Source organism: Paroedura picta, chromosome 8 (genome assembly GCF_049243985.1).
Source record: "Paroedura picta isolate Pp20150507F chromosome 8, Ppicta_v3.0, whole genome shotgun sequence".
Classification (NCBI taxonomy): Eukaryota; Metazoa; Chordata; class Lepidosauria; order Squamata; family Gekkonidae; genus Paroedura; species Paroedura picta.
The window spans coordinates 78,357,651-78,375,945 of NC_135376.1; the positions used below are offsets into that span (position 1 = coordinate 78,357,651).

At 48.4% G+C, this 18,295-nt stretch overlaps 1 protein-coding gene across 2 annotated transcripts in view; it reads left to right on the plus strand.

The window, feature by feature from the left end:
- Positions 1–820: 820 nt before the first annotated feature.
- Positions 821–18,295, plus strand: part of UNC5B (unc-5 netrin receptor B) — a 211,525-nt gene continuing 194,050 nt past the window's right edge. Inside the window, exon 1 of one of the 2 annotated variants that reach the window (XM_077350505.1) lies at positions 821–1,344. In XM_077350505.1, the coding sequence (XP_077206620.1) occupies positions 1,254–1,344 (91 nt within the window). In that variant the 5' untranslated portion in view covers positions 821–1,253. The remainder of the gene's footprint in view (positions 1,345–18,295) is intronic. The other variant, XM_077350504.1, reaches the window with a different exon arrangement.

Consider the following 18,295-nt stretch of genomic DNA (forward strand, 5'->3'; position numbering starts at 1 on the left):
CTTAAAAATGCATTTCAAAGTTTCCTAGTAAAACTCCAGTTGCAGAATTTGCTCCAGCAGGTTGATAAATGGGTGGGGGCGGGAGGGGTCTCTTTGGAGTTTCTAGTGGAGCCCCGTCGGAAGAGGCGAGGACACCTGAGTCGCATTTGGAGTAGATCTGCTTCAGACGCCTTTCGAGGACACGGCCACCCAGCCCCTAGCGCCTTCTCCCCTCAACCTGTGCTGGGAAGTCAGCTGCTGTCGATTTGCGCGGCTTCCTTGCAGCTTCCAATTCGGCAGTCGCCGACCGACGAGTAGGCCCCGCTCGAGGCACGCGTGGTTCAGGAGCGCTCGCGCTTCGGGGTCGCCAGTGCGGCGGGGCAAGCGCCGGGGGACATGCCTGCCTGGGGGAGGGGCTGGGGCGGCTAAGAACCCCTGCCGGTCATGGGCCAAAGTACAGAGGGAGTTCGGGGGGGGGGGGGAGCGCCTTGGTTTGGAGCAAACGTCGCCTGCAAACCTGGACTCTAAAACTTGACGTGAAAGTGGACCCCCCCCCCCCCCGGGCAGACACAGCTGAGCAAAGCAGAGCGGACGACGGGATTTCGCGGGACGGCACCCTTCCGCCCACAGCTGGTGCCAGCCACGCACGGACTCGGGCAGCGCGAAGGCGAGCTCCCGGCTGGGAGAGCAGCTCCGCCCCGCCACGTTTTCCGCCCAGCCTCGCTTGTCGGCGTTTGCGGCCGAGGTGCGTGGGTCGTCGTGAAGGCCCTGGCGCCCCCCTTCGGCCTGGCTGCGGCCGTCGCCCGCCTCCCTGGCGAGGCCCCTCCTCCCGTCCCTCTCCGGCTCCTGGGCGTGCGGGACACCTTGGCAGTGTGGAAGGCGGCTGGGCAGGGCGAGGATGCCAGCGGCGCGCTAAGCAACAGCAGCAGCGGCAGCGGCGGCGCCCGGAGGGGGAGGCAGCCCGCGCCGCCTCGGTAGCCATGCGAGCTGGGCAGCAGCAGCAGCAGCAGCAGCAGCAGCAGGCTCTTTGACCCGCCTGCGCCTCGGTGCCCAACTTGCCGCGTGAGGAGGCAGGAGGCGGCAGGCGGACGACCCGCTCCCCCTTGGCCCCTCTCTGGCTCGGCGCGACCCGCGTCCTTCTGGCGGCGCAGCCGGTGCCCGGGCGCCGGGGCAGTCTTGGGGGCGTCGGGGCCCGAAGCTGGAGCTGCGGAGGGGTTGCCCAGGCGACGAGAAGCGAAGGGGCGGCGCGGCTCGGCTCCGTCGGGCCGAGAGCGATGCCTTCTCCCTGGAGCGCGGGAGGCGCTGCCCGCGGCGTCGTCGTCCTGCTCCTGGTGGGCATCGGCAACCTGAGGCTTTGCCGGGCAGGTGAGCACAGCGGCCGGGGCTCGGGGGAACGCGCTCTGGGGTGGGCTGCAGTGGGGGTCTCCGTCCCCGAGGCGGCTTTGGATGGGACGGGGGGGCGCTTCCCTTCCGCCTCCCCCCCTGTCTGGGAAAGTTTGCCCCGGACTTTCTTCTGAGTCGCTCCCCCCGCGTTCCCTGCTGCCTCGCCGGGATCCGTCCCCGGCGCCGGGCATGCCGGCTGGGCTGGCACCGGACGAAGAGGCAAAAGGGGACTCTCGCTCCAGCTGGCCGCTTGGCTCTCCCGCTGCCGGCGCGGCATGAGGCCCCCTCCCGGGCACCGCGCCCCCGAAGCAACGGGGCTCTTAAGCGGGGCGGCTGGGGGGGGGGGCGCGGAAGGCCGCCGGCGCGTCTGGCGCTGATGCGGCACAGCCGTTTCTCTTGCGCTCGAGCCGGGTGATGGGGGGTGATGGGGGGGGGGAGGCCCGACTTCGCTCTCCGGCGCGGGATCCGGCAGCCCGATGGGGGGGCGTCCTGCCTGGAGCCTCCGCCGCGCTCCGAAGGGTTGGCCAGGGGCTCGGGGCTTGGCCGCAGTTGCGCTTCTCCGGTGGGCAGAGCGCGGGCAGGGCCGTCTTCTGCTGCTCCCACCCCGGGAAAGTTTCGTCTCCCGCCCGCTCCTTCCCCGCCTGCCGGAGAGGCGATTTCGGGCCCGTCTCCGGGAAGGGGGGGGGGAGGGAAGGGGCGTTGTTCGACCCGATCCGCTGCTCCCGGGTCAAACCCCGCTGGCCTCCGCGAGCCGGAGGGGAACCGTGCGCGTGTACTCGAGAGTCGGTCCGGGGCGGGCGCGTGCGGGCCTCGGGCTGGGGACGAGGGATGGCAGTGATGGAGGAAACCGCAGGGGCCACTTTCGCTGCCCGCCTTTGCTCCGCCCGGTGCGGGACTCGCCGGGTCCCTTTCCCTCCGTGCGCCTTTAAAGCCAGGGGAGGCGCTGCCAGAGGGGCGGGCCGGGACTTCAAACCGCGAAGGGTAACTTGATGCCGCCGCTCCGCCGGCGCTGAATGCCCTCATGGGCTCGCGAGGAGCTTGGCGACTCCTGTTTTCCGAACTCTTTTGCGCCCTCGGGGCTGACATCTTTTGCAGGGGAGCATCTTCCTCCGGGGATTGCTGGTCTGATATGCAGAGCTCATCATCTCCTGGGAGGCTCAGTAGACTTGTGGACTCTTTTGCAGGGAAGTGCGTCCTTTGGAATTCACTGGGACACGGGAACAGGCTGTCAGGCTGTAATCCCAAATGTCTGAATAGGAATCTATGCCTGCCTATATCCCCATAATGATGTAACGGTTCCAGGGGTAGTCAAATTGCAGTCCTCCAGATGTCCATGGACTACAATCCCCAGGAGTCCCTGCCAGCGAACGCTGGCAGGGGCTCATGGGAATTGTAGTCCATGGATATCTGGAGCAGGGGTAGTCAACCTGTGGTCCTCCAGATGTCCATGGACTACAATTCCCATGAACCCCTGCCAGCAAATGCCAGCAAATGCTGGCAGGGGCTCATGGGAATTGTAGTCCATGGACATCTGGAGGACCACAGGTTGACTACCCCTGATCTGGAGGGCCGCAGTTTGATTACCCCTGACCGCCGGAGGACCCAAGCATGGGGCTGTAGCCACCCTCCTCTCTGATTTATGTGGAAGTGATTCCATTTGCGTCCAACAGGGCACTGCCAGGTAGCGCGTCCACAAAGCAAAATTGTTCCTGCAACAGCAGGGGGGCAAAAAGCAAAACTAAGAGTGGAACGGATAGGAAGCAAGCCTTAGTTTTCTCTCCCTTTGGTAGTCCTTGGTGTTGGTTTGTAGTGAGCTCCATCCGAACACCGTGTCGTGTTAGCCTGCGTGTGTGTTTGGGAGAAATCTCAAAGAAATGTGAACTAAAAAAAAATTGGGCTGTTGACTTCCCCAGTTCTTGCTCTTAAGATGAGAGTTTCTCTGGAACTCGACACTTAATGTTTGTCCCGAGTGCCTTTATTAAAAAGAAATTTCATGGCAGAAACATGTCTGTAGTGATCCTCATAGTCTCTTTCCTTAGTTGCTGGTTCAGTGGAATTATTTGAGGGTTGTGGGCTAAACATACTCAATTGAACTGGCAATTATCTTACTGTGCACATTCCTTTTATTTTATTTTATTTTTTGCTTCGGGGAAGCATGGAGAAAAGGCAAGGTTTACTACTTCTTTGCTTCCCAGGTTTAATTGACTCGTCCACCTTTGCATTCCACTGTTTATCTTTCTGGACAATGCCTGAGCATCAGATCTATTGTGGGTGGTCTCTCATTGTGAAGCTAAGCCTGGAGGACAAGGTATATCCAGCCAGCATTTGCCTGAAAGCTGAAAGCAGATGATAGGTCTGAATTTTTGTAACTGGTAGTCTGTCTGCTCAGCTACTCATAAGTACACTCAGCACACTGTTTTTAGGATGCTGTTTGCTCTGCTTCAGAAGAGCTCACTTGTAATTAACTGAAATCAAATTATAATTTGCTTCAGAGCCTGGTACTTTAAAGATGTATTTTGAAGTTGCCGTTAATGATAGGGGAGACGGGCCCCTGTAGTCAACAGTGAACATTATTGAAAGGGATCATGGAACTTGAAGGGGCGGGGGCTTGCAGAACTTTTCAACATGCATTTGCAGATATGCTTTGCAACCAACTTAAAGAGTCTTGATCCAGAGGAGCAAGGCAGGGGTCTTTTTCTCTCGCCTTCCTTAAACCATCTGTCGGAATAGAGGAAAATTTGGGAGTGTGATGCAAATCTGCAGGGACCCCAGCTTGAAGTGCAGCCTGGCCTCTTCGCAGTATTGACAGCAAATCTGTGTTCCCACTGATCTGATGATTTAGGAAGAGGCAAGGCTGGGAAAAGAAGAAGGGCAAGGAGGAGAGCAGCTGCTTGGCCCTATGAGGGCGCCATTAGCTGCCCCCGCTGTTACTTCCAGCTTTGAGCTGTGTTTGAATCTTATTGACATTCTCTTTTTCTGGCTGAGAAAATGATAACTCTGTTGAGGATCCTGTTCTTTTATTTAATAGCCATGATGATAGCTGGAAGTGCTGCTTGAAGTCCCGGCACGGGGGCTTCGTACTGTGGGAATGATAGGATGGGTTGAGGCAACAATCATTGCAGCTGCAAGAATTACCTTTTAATTGCAGATCGGTGCTTCCCTGCTATTGCGTCAAGCATGGACTTGAATTATACTCTCCCTGTGCAGTGGCCAGGCTTTGGCTTGCGTAGGAGTCGGCTGTGGAGTTTTCTTAGCTCTTCCCAGCAGTTACTAAAGTTTTCCTGGTAAAATCCAAGGGAACTGGCCATGGTCATGTGATGTGGAAACACAAGCCGTTTAACTTGTTTATGTCCTGTTGCCGATCAGCCACCTCCCCGTGCTTGCGTCAAACAACAAACGGCAGCTTCCTTCTCCTGTATCCCCAGTTGCACTATTCCTGCAAGGGTTGGAAAATCGAGCAAGGCCCAATTTTCACTATCAGGGGTGATCCCTGCAAGGTGAAGTCACTTGCCTTTGAGCATATGCAGAGTACATTTCCTTTGCTGCTTAACTAGCACAGGTCATATCTCTGAGATTAACAGGCAGGACTTCCAAGGAATTGGGGGAGCCGCTGCTTTCAATCAGGAGTGAATCTTGGTGCCTCTCTCTCTCTCTTTTTAAAGAGCATTTAATTACCTTTTGCTTCATGCAGATTTCTCTTTGTTGTCCCTGACTCAGGAAACTATCATTTTATCCATTGTAACCCTCCAGCAATGGAGACACAAAGATGCCAGCTTCCTTTTATGTGCAGTTATAAAAAGAGGTCTTCAACCACACATCTCCACAAGTCTGGAAATCATAAAGCTTGATGGCTACAGAGTTGGGGGGTGGGGGTGGGATTCATCTCTATAAATGTTAAGGGCTAGGAGAAGCCTGACAGGCGGTGACAGGCAAGACAGCTTGTAAACTTTTGTTGGGGGGGGGGGAACCCCAACCCCTTTGAAGCCTCTTTAAGCTAACTGGTCATTTCCCTCCCACCTCATAAAGCCTGAGGGGGCCTGCGTAATGCGCTGGGTGGGGATGTGTCATCAGGCATGCCTGTGGCGTTTGGTCACTGCCAGAAACATTTTGCAGCAAGCAATGTGGAAAGGACCCAGTTGCTTTAAAGTGTTAATTAAAAGATCAAGCAAGACATTTTGCAGAAGGATGTCTTAATCCCTCCCTCCACATACCCAGCTTTGGACAAAGGAAGTGATGTAATAAGGAAGTGATCCTTTACAAGGATGGAAGTGTAACTTGGATGGGATACAGCTGGGTTTTGGGGTGTGCTCCCAATGGCCACCTTTCTGGGAACCACATCTGTGACTTCTCCTGCTGCCTTAATTCCTATACACAACAATTCACTTCTTTCCATCTTCTGAAATTCTTTGTGAAGGAAAACGATTAGGCTGAGTAGTTTCTCCTCCCTCATCTTCATTGGGTAGAAGCAGAGGATGATAAAAAATCACAAAGATGTTCTAGATTTGTCCTTGATTCCCTTTCTGGATCTCTGAACTATCTGAGCCATTACTGTTCTACTGTCCATGCTGGTTTCCTTGTGTTCTTCTGCTTCAGGTGGGGAAACGTCATCAGAGCTGGAATGTCTTCTTCTGGTGCTCCGATTCTAGCACGTGTCTGGATTCAGAGGCATGCGAGGGACTTAATACAGAGCACAGCAGGGGCAGGGTCCCTGAGCTTAACATACCAGTGAATTAGGATGGTCACAGCCTCTTGGAAATGTACCATTCTCCAGTGCAGGGGAAATCATTTTCTGGTTCAATGCCCCAGCATTAAGAATATGGGATGGGAACTACAAAATCTAAATTTCATGTGTGCAAGAAAAATTGGAGGGGAGGAAGGTGTCATGAAGCAGGTAGATGGGAAACTGTGAAGTCCTGTAACCTCCCCTCACAAGCTTTTCAAAATCATTCAGTCTCACTTGGTTTCTGAAATGCGCCACTCCATTCATATAATTCACATTAGATGGAGGTGAAGGGGGGCTGGAGATGGGGCAACTGTTGAACAAGGCAGGCTAGAGGGCTCTTGGCACTTTGGGGGGAGGTAGATTCTGTAAATATGGCCCTTATGAGCTATTTATTCTTAGTTTTCAGTATGCAGTTTCAGCTGCAGTTTTCAGTATAGAGCAAGTGAGATTTTTTCTTTATGTTATGTTGCAGGTTGCAGTATTATGAAGCTCCTGAGCAGATATTTGGACACTCTGAGCTTTGTATGCAGCAGGTAGATTAAGGGAAGTGCTTTGTGTATTTGTGCATGTCCCATGGAACAGAATTTCAGTACATCAGCAGAGAGGGAAAGAGGCATGGAGGAGTGGATTAGCAAAGGTGCTGCAGGTCAGAACAGAGGTGCCCTCTCATAAATGTGGAATAGAAATGGGAGCTGGCTTGGCAGGATGGGTGAAGACCTAGACAGGGGAAAGGAAAGTACAAAACCCAATAGCATTTTTGGTTGGGATCCTTTTTCTTTTTGCATCTGAAGTATCAAAAAGTGACCCGAGCATGGAAACAACTCTTCCAGTTGCTTGGAGCGGGTTGCCTTGTATGCACGAGCAGTATTGTCAGGGTTCTGAACCCCTTTCTCCCTGTACAGCCCCATAAAGTATCAGTGAGTGGGAAAAGCCATTATGGAGCAGTTTCAAATGGTTTCTCTGAAAGCGAGATCGAAAAGGACTACGAGGTTAAAGGGTTGGTGTCTTTGTTTAAGGCATACGACAGTACTGAGGGTCAGCATAGCCTGTGGAAGGTTATAAAGATTAGCAACTTTATTGGCAAACTTTTAAACATTCAAAAATATCGAGGGCTAAATTGAGACATACTATGTCAAGAACCCCCCATTACAAAATAAAAGTAGAGTAGTATTTAAAAAAAAATAGAGACCCAACGATAATTTTCTTGGCTTGTATGTAAATCCAGTTATGGTATTATACCATATTTTTATATTTCCTTCATCCACATAGACATTTCTCATGTAGGACTACTACCTTTCCTACCCACCTCCCCCCCCCCCCAAAAAAAAAGTTATGTTCTTTGAGCAGGTATGTCACAAGCAGAAATCCAGTGGATTTGTTCTCTTTCAAGGGAGGAGACATCCTGATGAATTTTTCCTTGTACCAGAGTTGCTCAGACTGACTAGAAACAGACTCAGGTTGTCTTGTGCTGGGCCTTAAGGGGTGTTTCTGAAAGGTATGGAAGGATGGTATATAAATTTTTAATAGTAAATTAATAATCTTGGAGTGAACCACAAGACAGAGGACAGTAGGTTAGGCTGCTAGACAAAGACTGCTGTCTCATCATAACACCTTCCTTTGGACTTTGAAATTGGACAGAGATTTTCTTTAGGTCTTTGCATGCATTGCAGTAATGAGAACAGGGGAAGTGAGTGATTTTCAGCCTCTCTTCCCACCCACCCTGAAAATTTGTTCTGATTTTTAGGAAGTTCTTTATTAATGAGTTGCAAACTATCTCATATCCCTGATTTCACAAAATGCATTTGAAATGACAAGTTTGACATCTTTCAGGACTAACCAGATTGGGGGGAGGGGTCAGAATAGGGATTGTTGTCTCTGTGGGTTGTTTTGATGCTGGATTTACAACGCATGAGAAGCTCAGTTTTTTCTACAGTTAAAAAAGCACTCTCAGCAGTTTGGCCCAGTGGACAACCTGGGTTTGTGTGAGTCATTTTTTTTCCTTGATGATTAAACCACAGTAGCCATCTACTATTGTCATCCTCTTTCTTTTCTGGCATCCCTCCTGCACCAGTTAAAAGCATTGACTCAACAGCTAAAGGGTTTCCCATCACTGCACCTGCTCACTTTTTGCTTACCACACCTTGAAAGGTACAGGACCTGCATTTGGGGAAAGACTTCTTGCCAACCCTCCAGCCACCCCCGTTTTGACTATCCTAACTAGTCTGGAAGACTTTTTACAGCCGAATTATGGAGATATAAATTTGAAAGATGAACAAACTATTATTGCCTGATCACAGCCCAGAGATCTTGTTGATTTCTTTAAAAGCTCCAGGCATGTTCTATTTTCACAGAAACAAGTTGGGAAGCTGAAGGCTGAGCCACAAATATACATAAAGATTAAAATACAAATGTGTATTATTAGGTGCACATTATTCAAACAATATTCAAACATAAGAATCACTTTCTTTTGGTTGACACATGAGGATGTACATTCAGGATTGAACTCTGGGCCCAGATAGAACAGTGGTTCTTAGCTACTTTTGAGTTTTGATTGTGATCTCTGAGTTTGAAATAATAATAATAATAATTATTATTATTATATTGTTATATTGCATATTTTTGGGAGCAGCACCTTTTATGATTCTTATGCCCCCAACCATGTCTTATCATTATACTGTATTACTATATGTGTACATATAATTTACTTGACCAATGATAAAGACCCTCTGGGTTGAAGTGCATTTGGTCTATGGTCATACTACATGGCACCACTGAGATCGTACATGTAGTATCATACAGACAGTGATTCTTATGTTTCACTATTGTTTTTAATCTTATTAATATGTCCTTAATAAATATTTGCATTTTAATCTTAATATATTATTGTTGCTCAGCCTTTGGGTTCCTGCCTTGTTTTCCCGGATTTTTGTTGGGTTTTGGTTCCCTTTTTTTTCATCTGGTTTTGTGGAAATCAAAAATTGGTGTGATGCTTAAAGCTAAGCTTGAATAACTTGTGGTCTACCAAAGTTTAACTTCACCCACCTTGGGATCTATTGAATTTCAGCAGATTTTGGGTTTCCCCTCCTATCTGGCCGTGTAAAACAAGGAGAATAATGTAGCACTTGCATAGCACTTCAGAGGCTACAATCCATGGCTGGAAGGTTGTATTCGGGGTATGGGCCTAGCTGATAACATTGTAATGGGCCACAAGACCGAAAACCTTTCAAGGCGAATGCTGTACAAATGGTGTTCATTTCAGCAGAAAATGCCATTAAAGGCCCACTGGTACCATGTCTACTTCTACAAATGTGACACAGTTGGCGGTGATGAATGCTGAAGATCTGACAGAACACGCAAGCAAAATGCATGCTGTGTGTTTTGACAGCGCTTTGAGGTTGCTGCAGTTCTTGGCACGAGCTTAAAAATCGCATTAATCTGATGCTGTCCACATCCATAATGTTTTCTCTTAGCCATCTAGCACTAGGCAATATTCCAACAATATGGGCACTCGTGAGGCGCATTAGAGGAGAGGTCCAAAGGGGAGTATTCATTTCTGTAAGAATCATCTTGTAATACTGGAAATCACAGACCTTCCCACAATCTGAGCCATGAGGAGGAGGAGGAGGAGAACTTTTGAGGCCTAGCGTTAGATGGTCTGCACCACACGTGGCTCTCTGGATACTTCGGATGTAGAGTGAACAGCTAGTACCAGTACCAAGTTTGTAACATGGCTCTTGCATGCTTTGAGGGCACTTCCCTGTAACCTTTTACAGTTCATTTTACTATTGCCAGTTATCTATGTTTTGCCCTGAACTGCATGGCCCAGGCAAGTTCCATTTCACCAGCTCTTGGAAGCTAAGCAAGGGCAGCCCCTGCTTGTTTTGGATGGGAGACCTCCAAGGAAAACCAGGGTCATGTTTTGGAGGCAGGCCCTGGCAGACCACCTCTCAACATCTCTTGCCTTGAAAACCCAAAGGGGTCACCATAAGTCAGCCATGATTTGATGGCACTTTCCCCCAACCGCATTTCACCTTTCTCTCTCAATTCTCTCTCTTGCTTCCTTTGTTCTTCGTGATCTCCTTAACTATGCCAACAGTGTTGGTTAAGATGGGAGGGGACCTCTGAGGGGAAGGGGCTATTAGCCACAGGCTATATTTACTCATTCTGATGGGGTGCAAGTGGAAGGGGCCTTGGGAAGGAGGAGGACTCCTGCTTCAGCTGAGCATTGTGGTAGGATATAACCCTATGCAAGGTTTTGAAAAATGAATACAAGTTGCAAATATAGAGACTCAGCTTGGTGTGAGGAGCACGGACTTCTAATCTGGTGAGCCGGGTTTAATTCCTCACTCCCTCACATGCAGCCAACTGGGTGACCTTGGGCTCACCATGGCACTGATAAAGCTGTTCTGACCGAGCAGTAATGTCAAGGCTCTCTCAGCCTCACCTCCCTCACAGGGTGTCTGTGGTGGGGAGTATAAGTTGAAGTCCCATGGTAATGGGAGAAGATTACAAAAATTTCCCCTCCTGTCCCAGCCCTTCTTCCTTACCTGCTCTATGCAAAAGTGGAGTCCTGTGCACTACACGGGTGGGAGAAGGACACATTAGGGGGACTAGCAGAGGCCGCTGATACAGGAGCTGCATTACCTGTCATGGAGCATCCAAAAGGCTGCACCTCTGAGTTGTGATTTATTTCAAGTGTGGTTCTTATATTTAAAGTTACTTAAGGCAGCTTCACAAACCACAAAGCTTGTGACCAAGTGAGAAAGCTGTTGTCATCATCAGAGGCCTTATTATTATTAACCTCTTTAGCCCACTAATAAACAGCTGGGAGATCCTATGATGTGATACACCCCATGAGGTTCTGAATTGCAAGCTTCAGGAATGATCCCTTTGCTATGGTGTCTCATGGTAATGGTAGCCTGTCTATTCTAAACCAAATGCCATGCTTTCTGTTTGGGTTTTCAAGCTTGGTGGATTATTTTCCCTGGGTTGGGGACTCCTGCAAATGGAGGTGTTTTTTTTTGGGGGGGGGGGGTAGCCTGGCTAGCTTTGGCTTTGGAATACGGTGTGCATTTGAGCTGAATCCCTTGGCATGATGGCTTGTGCAGCTTGATTACATGTTTATTCCTTATCAGGAATGGTGTGTGCAACTCCTTACAAGGATCCCTGCCTCTCTTGGGGACGTTTGTCTTCTCTGGTTTCTTCCCTCCCAATGCCCCCTCCCCACCCTATAGCAACACAGTGTGGGCTGCGTAAGCAGCTGTGAAAATCTAGCACAGGCTGCTGTGAATGTGACTTAACACCACTCTTGCCAGCAGGAGTGTGAACCTGTGATGGTTGAATAGGGAGGGGGTATTCTTGTTTTTATTGGATGAACTTACGGGCTTGCGCAAAGGTGTTAAAAATGAAATGGAAAGAGGCATGCCCCCTGTTCATCCTGTTTGATGAGGGAGGGATCTCAAGGGGGGCAGATCTAGGGCTGAAACAGCAGCAGTGGCATGGGCTGCTCATGGGGCTTCAAAACTGCACAAAGCAGGTGGGAACAGTGTTCGTTTTCTTTAGAGGCTCCATATATTCAAATCCAAATTGCCACGGGTTCCTTCAGAGGTTGGTGCAGTTTACACTGTAGAGCAGGGAAACAAGCACTTCTGGGTCAGTGGCCAGGAAGGGAATGTGTTACGTCTCCGCAAAACAGCCTCCTCTAGGTGACATTCCGGGCTCATTTGCAAAGGGAGCTCCTTCCTGCATTCTAGATCCATTTATGAGAAGCTCAGAGGGGCACTTCTCCTGCCAGGTCACACAGAATGCACACCTCCAGCTGGAAGGACCTGGGAAACTGAAGCAGCCGAGGAGCAAGCTGAGCCAAGCTGCCGCAGAAGCCCTGGTGGTGCCACAGGGTCCTCTCAACTCGGATCCAGGCGACAGCCTCCATGCCATCAAGCCGTTGGTGCTGGTGCCACAGCCCACAGCTGAATAGGACAGAGCTTGCTCCTGGCCACCAGTGGCTCCAAAGGGCACCAAAACGTCCCCAGTAAGTTAAGGTGCCGGTCTGCCTGAAGCTACCATAAAAGAAAGCAGAATGACTGGTTCATCATCTTGGTCAGAAACTCCCCGCAGTTGCTTGAGCATTCAAAGTGTTCCCTGACACTCTTGGATGAATCTTCTTGGAAGATACACTGCTTCTTGAAGTAATTAAGAAAACAAAACACGAAGCCAAAAACAGGCTCTGCTTGCTTTTGTATACTGCCAAGCGGAGGTATTTTGAAAGGTGAAACTTACGTCTACTTCTAAGCGTTTGGTGGAAGCTTTGACTGCTCAGTCAGCCCAAGTGATTAATCTGGACAGCAATGTTTGGGATGCTAAGGAAGTGGTGAAGAGTTTGAAATTTGCTTCGGGATCCTTTTACCAATCCAATGAGGAACAGCTGTTGGAGGAAACAAACACCCCTCCCCACTCCAGAGAGTCTTGATGTACAAGAATTTTTGATGTTGTTGAGGGTGCCTGATTTTCTCAGGATTTATTCATTTGTTCCTTAATTTCATATTCATGGCTATTAGCACTTTCAATTTATTTGGGCCAAACCTTTTTACCCTGCTTTTCAGTGTACCAGACTCACAGAGTAGCTTTCAAAGCTTTCAATAAACATTAAATCAAATTATGAAATACAGCCCAACTGCCTGCAATAATGCTGAAGGAGACTAGGAATTATGTCCATTCTCTCTCTCTCTTTCTCTCTCTCTCTCTGTCTCTCTCTCTCTCTGAGATTCTCAGAGTGCTTGCCAGTGTTGGATCTGTGGAGCAGGTGATCCTCCTTCTGGATCAGCTTTGTGATGCTTTGTGAGGTCACTGGCTTCGAAGTGAAGTCATTGTTCAAGAGGAGCCTCCTGAGTTGCAGTTCCTCATCTGCAGGGTTTCTTCATAAAAAACATCCTGCCCATATCAGAACGTCATCATCCAATGAAAACACTTGTTTTTCAGGGAGTTCCTCAGTGCTTAACCTGCTATTTACGTGCTCAATTACATGTATAAGGAACAATACTATGGATAAAGGGTGGGGAGGTGGTGAGTATGATGGACACTGCCTTATACTGAAGCAGAGTACTGACCCATCACAGTGAGTTTTGTCTGTGTCACTGTCTCTGATGGGAGATTTTCACATCACTTGCTACCTCCCCCTTCAGTCTGGAGATGCCGGGGATTGAACTTGGGACCTTCTTCGTGCCAAGCAGGTGCTCTGCCATTGAGCCATGACCACTCCTCAAATGATGGAACCTCTGGGTAGAAGATAGTGGGTTGGATCCCATGTCTCCCTTCCACCAAGCTTTCCTCCTTCAACAAAAAAATAGAATCATTGAATCATAGAATCATAGAGTTGGAAGGGCCATACAGGCCACCTAGTCCAACCCCCTGCTCAACGCAGGATTAGCCCTAAGCATCCTAAAGCATCCAAGAAAAGTGTGTATCCAACCTTTGCTTGAAGACTGCCAGTGAGGGGGAGCTCACCACCTCCTTAGGCAGCCTATTCCATTGCTGAACTACTCTGACTGTGAAAAACTTTTTCCTGATATCTAGCCTATATCGTTGTACTTGAAGTTTAAACCCATTACTGCGTGTCCTCTCCTCTGCAGCCAACAGAAACAGCATCCTGCCCTCCTCCAAGTGACAACCTTTCAAATACTTAAAGAGGGCTATCATGTCCCCTCTCAACCTCCTTTTCTCTAAGCTGAACATTCCCAAGTCCCTCAACCTATCTTCATAGGGCTTGGTCCCTTGGCCCCAGATCATCTTCGTCGCTCTCCTCTGTACCCTTTCAATTTTATCTACATCCTTCTTGAAGTGAGGCCTCCAGAACTGCACACAGTACTCCAAGTGTGGTCTGACCAGTGCCGTATACAATGGGACTATGACATCTTGTGATTTTGATGTGATGCCTCTGTTGATACAGCCCAAAATGGCATTTGCCTTTTTTACCGCTGCATCACACTGCCTGCTCATATTTAGTTTACAATCCACAAGTACCCCAAGGTCTCGTTCACACACAGTGTTACCTAGAAGCGTATCCCCCATCCAGTAGGCATACTTTTCATTTTTCTGACCCAGATGCAGAACTTTACACTTATCTTTATTAAATTGCATCTTGTTCTCATTTGCCCATTTTTCCATTGTGTTCAGATCTTGTTGAACTCTGTCTCTATCTTCCGGAGTATTTGCCAGTCTCCCAATTTGGTGTCATCTGCAAACTTGATGAGTAGTCCCTCCACCCCCTCATCTAGATCATTAATAAATATGTTAAAAAGTACCGGGCCAAGCACCGAGCCCTGAGGTACCCCGCTACTCACCTCTCTCCAGTCTGATGAAACACCATTGACAACAATACTTTTCTCCATCAGAAAAGGTCATTCTCCGATGCAGGAGGCCTCCTTCTGTTGAAGAAAACTTGGTGGAAGGGAGTCATAGGCTCCAACCAAATATAACAAAATAGGCGCCATCACGCCCAGGGCAAAGATCTTCCGCTGTTTTCTTTTGGGACCCTTTGGGACTCCCAACTGCAGCCAGGGAGTCCAGAGAGATGGCATTCCACAGGTAAGATGAGCGGCCCTGAGCGTTCAGGGATCTCCACAACCCTGCCCATCACCTCTAGAGGCAACACGGCCAGGAGGACCTCTGGCTTTCTGGGTGGGCTGATGCCTTGAGTGAGAGGGGCATCCACTCACTGGATATTTGGGTTTCCTGGATTTGCCGGGAAGGTTGTGCCCAGTGGCAGGAAGCTGTGAGATGGAGAGGGCTGCACACCGTCGGCAAGGAGTTTATTACAGCAGATGCTAGTGTCATAAAGCCACAGGTTCCCGCTGGTTTTTATTCACTTAGATCCTTCTGGCTTTAGCAATGCTAATGTGAGTGAAAACATTTCCTGAAGTGGAGGCATAAATCACCGTCTCTTTCCTCCCCCCCCCCCCACTTGCCTCGCTTGTCTTCTCTTATCTGCCTTTCTCGTTTGTCTGTTTTCTTCACTTCTGCACAACAGTTGGGGAGTCACTGACAACTCAGCACATTTTGTTTTCTTTCTTCCCCCCCCAGCCCCTTCCTGCAACAAAAGAGCCCTCATTAGCATCTCTTTAGCGATGTGGATTTAATGCAGTGATGATCAGCAAACAATAGTTTGTTACTGTCTGGGAGGCTTTGCTGCCTCTGACACTCATGGAGTGTGTGTGTGTGTGTGTGTGGGGGGGGGTATCTCCCCAAACAGACTCCCCCGCCTTGTGTAAATTTGCAGAGGGTGGCAATTAAGTTGTTGACAGAAAGAAATACCCCCAACCTTTTTGGCATCTTAAAGATGAGCAGTTTTATTGTAGACTTTGGGGGTAAAATATTTTTGGGAGGTAAAATATTTTTATTAAATTATCTCCATTCTACAAAACAGCTGATTTTAAATTAAAACATAATTGATACATTTTCTCTGAACTTCAACAACTGTTGACTTATTATTGCTCTGATGTTTTCCCTGCTGCATTCTTGTGTTGACTGTCGCCGTATCTTCTCCGCAATGTCTGAACATTCAGGCAGGGTGTGCTGGTTCAGATGCTTTAACTGCTTCAAGTCTACCAAGCAACACCTGCCTTTTCCAGTTTTTCAGTTATTATCCTCTCTTTCCTCCAAGAAGCTCAGGACAGGATACAATCTATCCTTGGGTGTTTTATCATTACAGCAGCCCCCTGAGATGGCTTTGTTTGAGAGAGTGACTACTAGTCCTACCAGACTCCAAGATTCCCGGCCCTAAGGAAGCCCGCCTGGCCTCGACTAGGGCCAGGGCCTTTTCGGTCCTGGCCCCAACCTGGTGGAATGAGCTCCCGGAAGAGCTGAGGGCCCTGCGGGAATTACCAGCATTCCGCAGGGCCTGTAAGACGGAGCTCTTCCGCCAGGCTTATAACTGAGGCCGGGCGGAAAGATCAGCCCCCCCCTCACAAACTGGCGGTAGAGAGCGTCACCCCCCTCCTGTAGTTGAGGATGCGGAGAGCAATGAGTAGATTACCCCATCGCTGTTGCCATTACTGTAAATTATCGGATTTTATTGTCATTTTATGGTTTTAGGGGACGGGGTTATGTAAGCCGCCTCGAGCCTTCCGGGGGAGGCGGGGTATAAATATAAATATAATAATAATAATAATAATAATAATAATAATAATAATAATAATAATAATAATAATAATAAAGGCGGAGTAGGGTGTCCCAGATCCTAGTTGGTCACTGCACCCATTACACCATGCTGCTTTTCTGAGTAACAAGACTCCCTTTGGATTCTGGTGTGAAAGGATGCTGTGTTGAACACAGATGCATAGGTGGTTAGGGTAAGCACGTGACTCCACATCCCAGAAGCATTTCTGCCATCTCCTGCTATGCAAAAAACCAAAAACAAACAAGCAAAAACAAAATCCTACCTTTCCAAGGCATCTTTCAACAGCAACTAAATTGGAAGTGTGAACCCAACGGTAGTGGGCCTCTCATAAACAAGTTGTAAAATCGAAGTGTGAAAACACCCCGTCTATGCCGACCACACCCCTTTTTGCTCTATTACTCACTAATTAGCATTAATAGCCTGTTGAGCTTTGATCATTGTGAGTTCACCCACTATCAGGTTGTATTGTAGGGTTTAGGAAGAGAGAGCCGCACAAAACAGATAAGGCAAAAATATTTTATTGGGGTAATTTGTCAGAGCAGTACTATGTAAACTTTCTGGTCAGGAGAACGATGGATTAAGCAGAGGGTCTTTGAATAACTCCGGAGAGCAGAGGGTGCTATACAAAGAAGCTGGTCTGTTTAAAGATGTCACCTTACCTTGTTCTGTGGGATCATTCTGGCAATAGGTGTTGTGTTGCATACAAAATAAAAAGAAGCAAAGCGTTAATGAGTCTGTATTTTATCTCCTCCCCTTCCAACTACTTCCAAGTTGGTAAATTCTTTGTAGGTTTGGTTCTGCTCTGAGAAACCGGATGTGATACTGAGGAATCTGGAGAATGGTTCCCTCCATGGCCTCATTGCCTGACCTTGATTTTCAGTTCACTTTAGCCTGAGCTGCAGCACTGATCTGATCGTTAATGAAAACCTGTGTTTTGTGTCCCCAAAAAAGGTTGTTTTCCCCTCAAGGCTTTTCTAGGTTCCGTTGTGATTAAACTGACGCCCCCTCTGCTAGCCGCCTAGGGAAGGAGAAGCACAGAGGGAGAGACACGCAAGTTTGTGCTTAATGTAACAAATATAATTTCCCCATTTGCTAAAGTAAGTCTGAATCCCTTTCCTCTTTAAAATAAAAATGCATAAGGAGGCCTAGCTGAAGCAAAGGAAATAGCCCAGGACAAAAGACCCCCTTTCGCGCTCCGTCACATCCATTACCTTTATGAATATGTTTACTGTCCTGCTTCTGGGTGACTCTTGGTAGCTTCTGTAATCTAACTTGCAATGAATTTTGGAGGTCTCATTTAACTTGGAAGTGCATTTAGGGTCTTCTGTAAGTAGGGATCTGTGGTTGTGAATATAGAATAAAATCTTTTCAGGCCTCGAAACTGTGCTTTGTATAGAACTGTTACTACTTCTACATCCTATCAGGCCCATATGGTAGAAATCTATCAGGTGTAGATTCCCTTAGAGCAGAAATAACAGAAATGTGGAAAGCTGTACCTGTGGGACTCCTGCCTAGCACTAATTAAGGCACAGAAATCCAGCCAGCCAAAGGTGGACAATTTAGCTTTAATCTGCGTTGTTTATTTACATGTGACTAATACAATTTGCATGGAGCTGGGGACTAAGCTATAGCTGGGAGATAGTCCATTACTGTTACACCAACTTGTGAAAATGAAAAACCTTCCCCCTAAAAAACAAAACAAAAACGGAAGCAAAATGTGGTTTGATTTGAAGCAGTTAGGGCAAAACAATTGCAATGTATGGCTGTGAAAGTTGGACCATAAGGAATTGCAATGTATGGCTGTGAAAGTTGGACCATAAGGAAGGCCGAGCATCAAAGAATTGAGGCTTTTGAACTCTGGTGCTGGAGAAGACTCTTGTGAGTCCCTTGGACTGCAAGGCGAACAAACCGGTCAGTCCTAGAGGAAATCAGCCCTGACTGCTCTTTAGAAGGCCAGATCCTGAAGATGAAACTCAAGTACTTTGGCCACCTCATGAGAAGGAAGGACTGCAATTGAGGGCAAAAGAAGAAGGGGA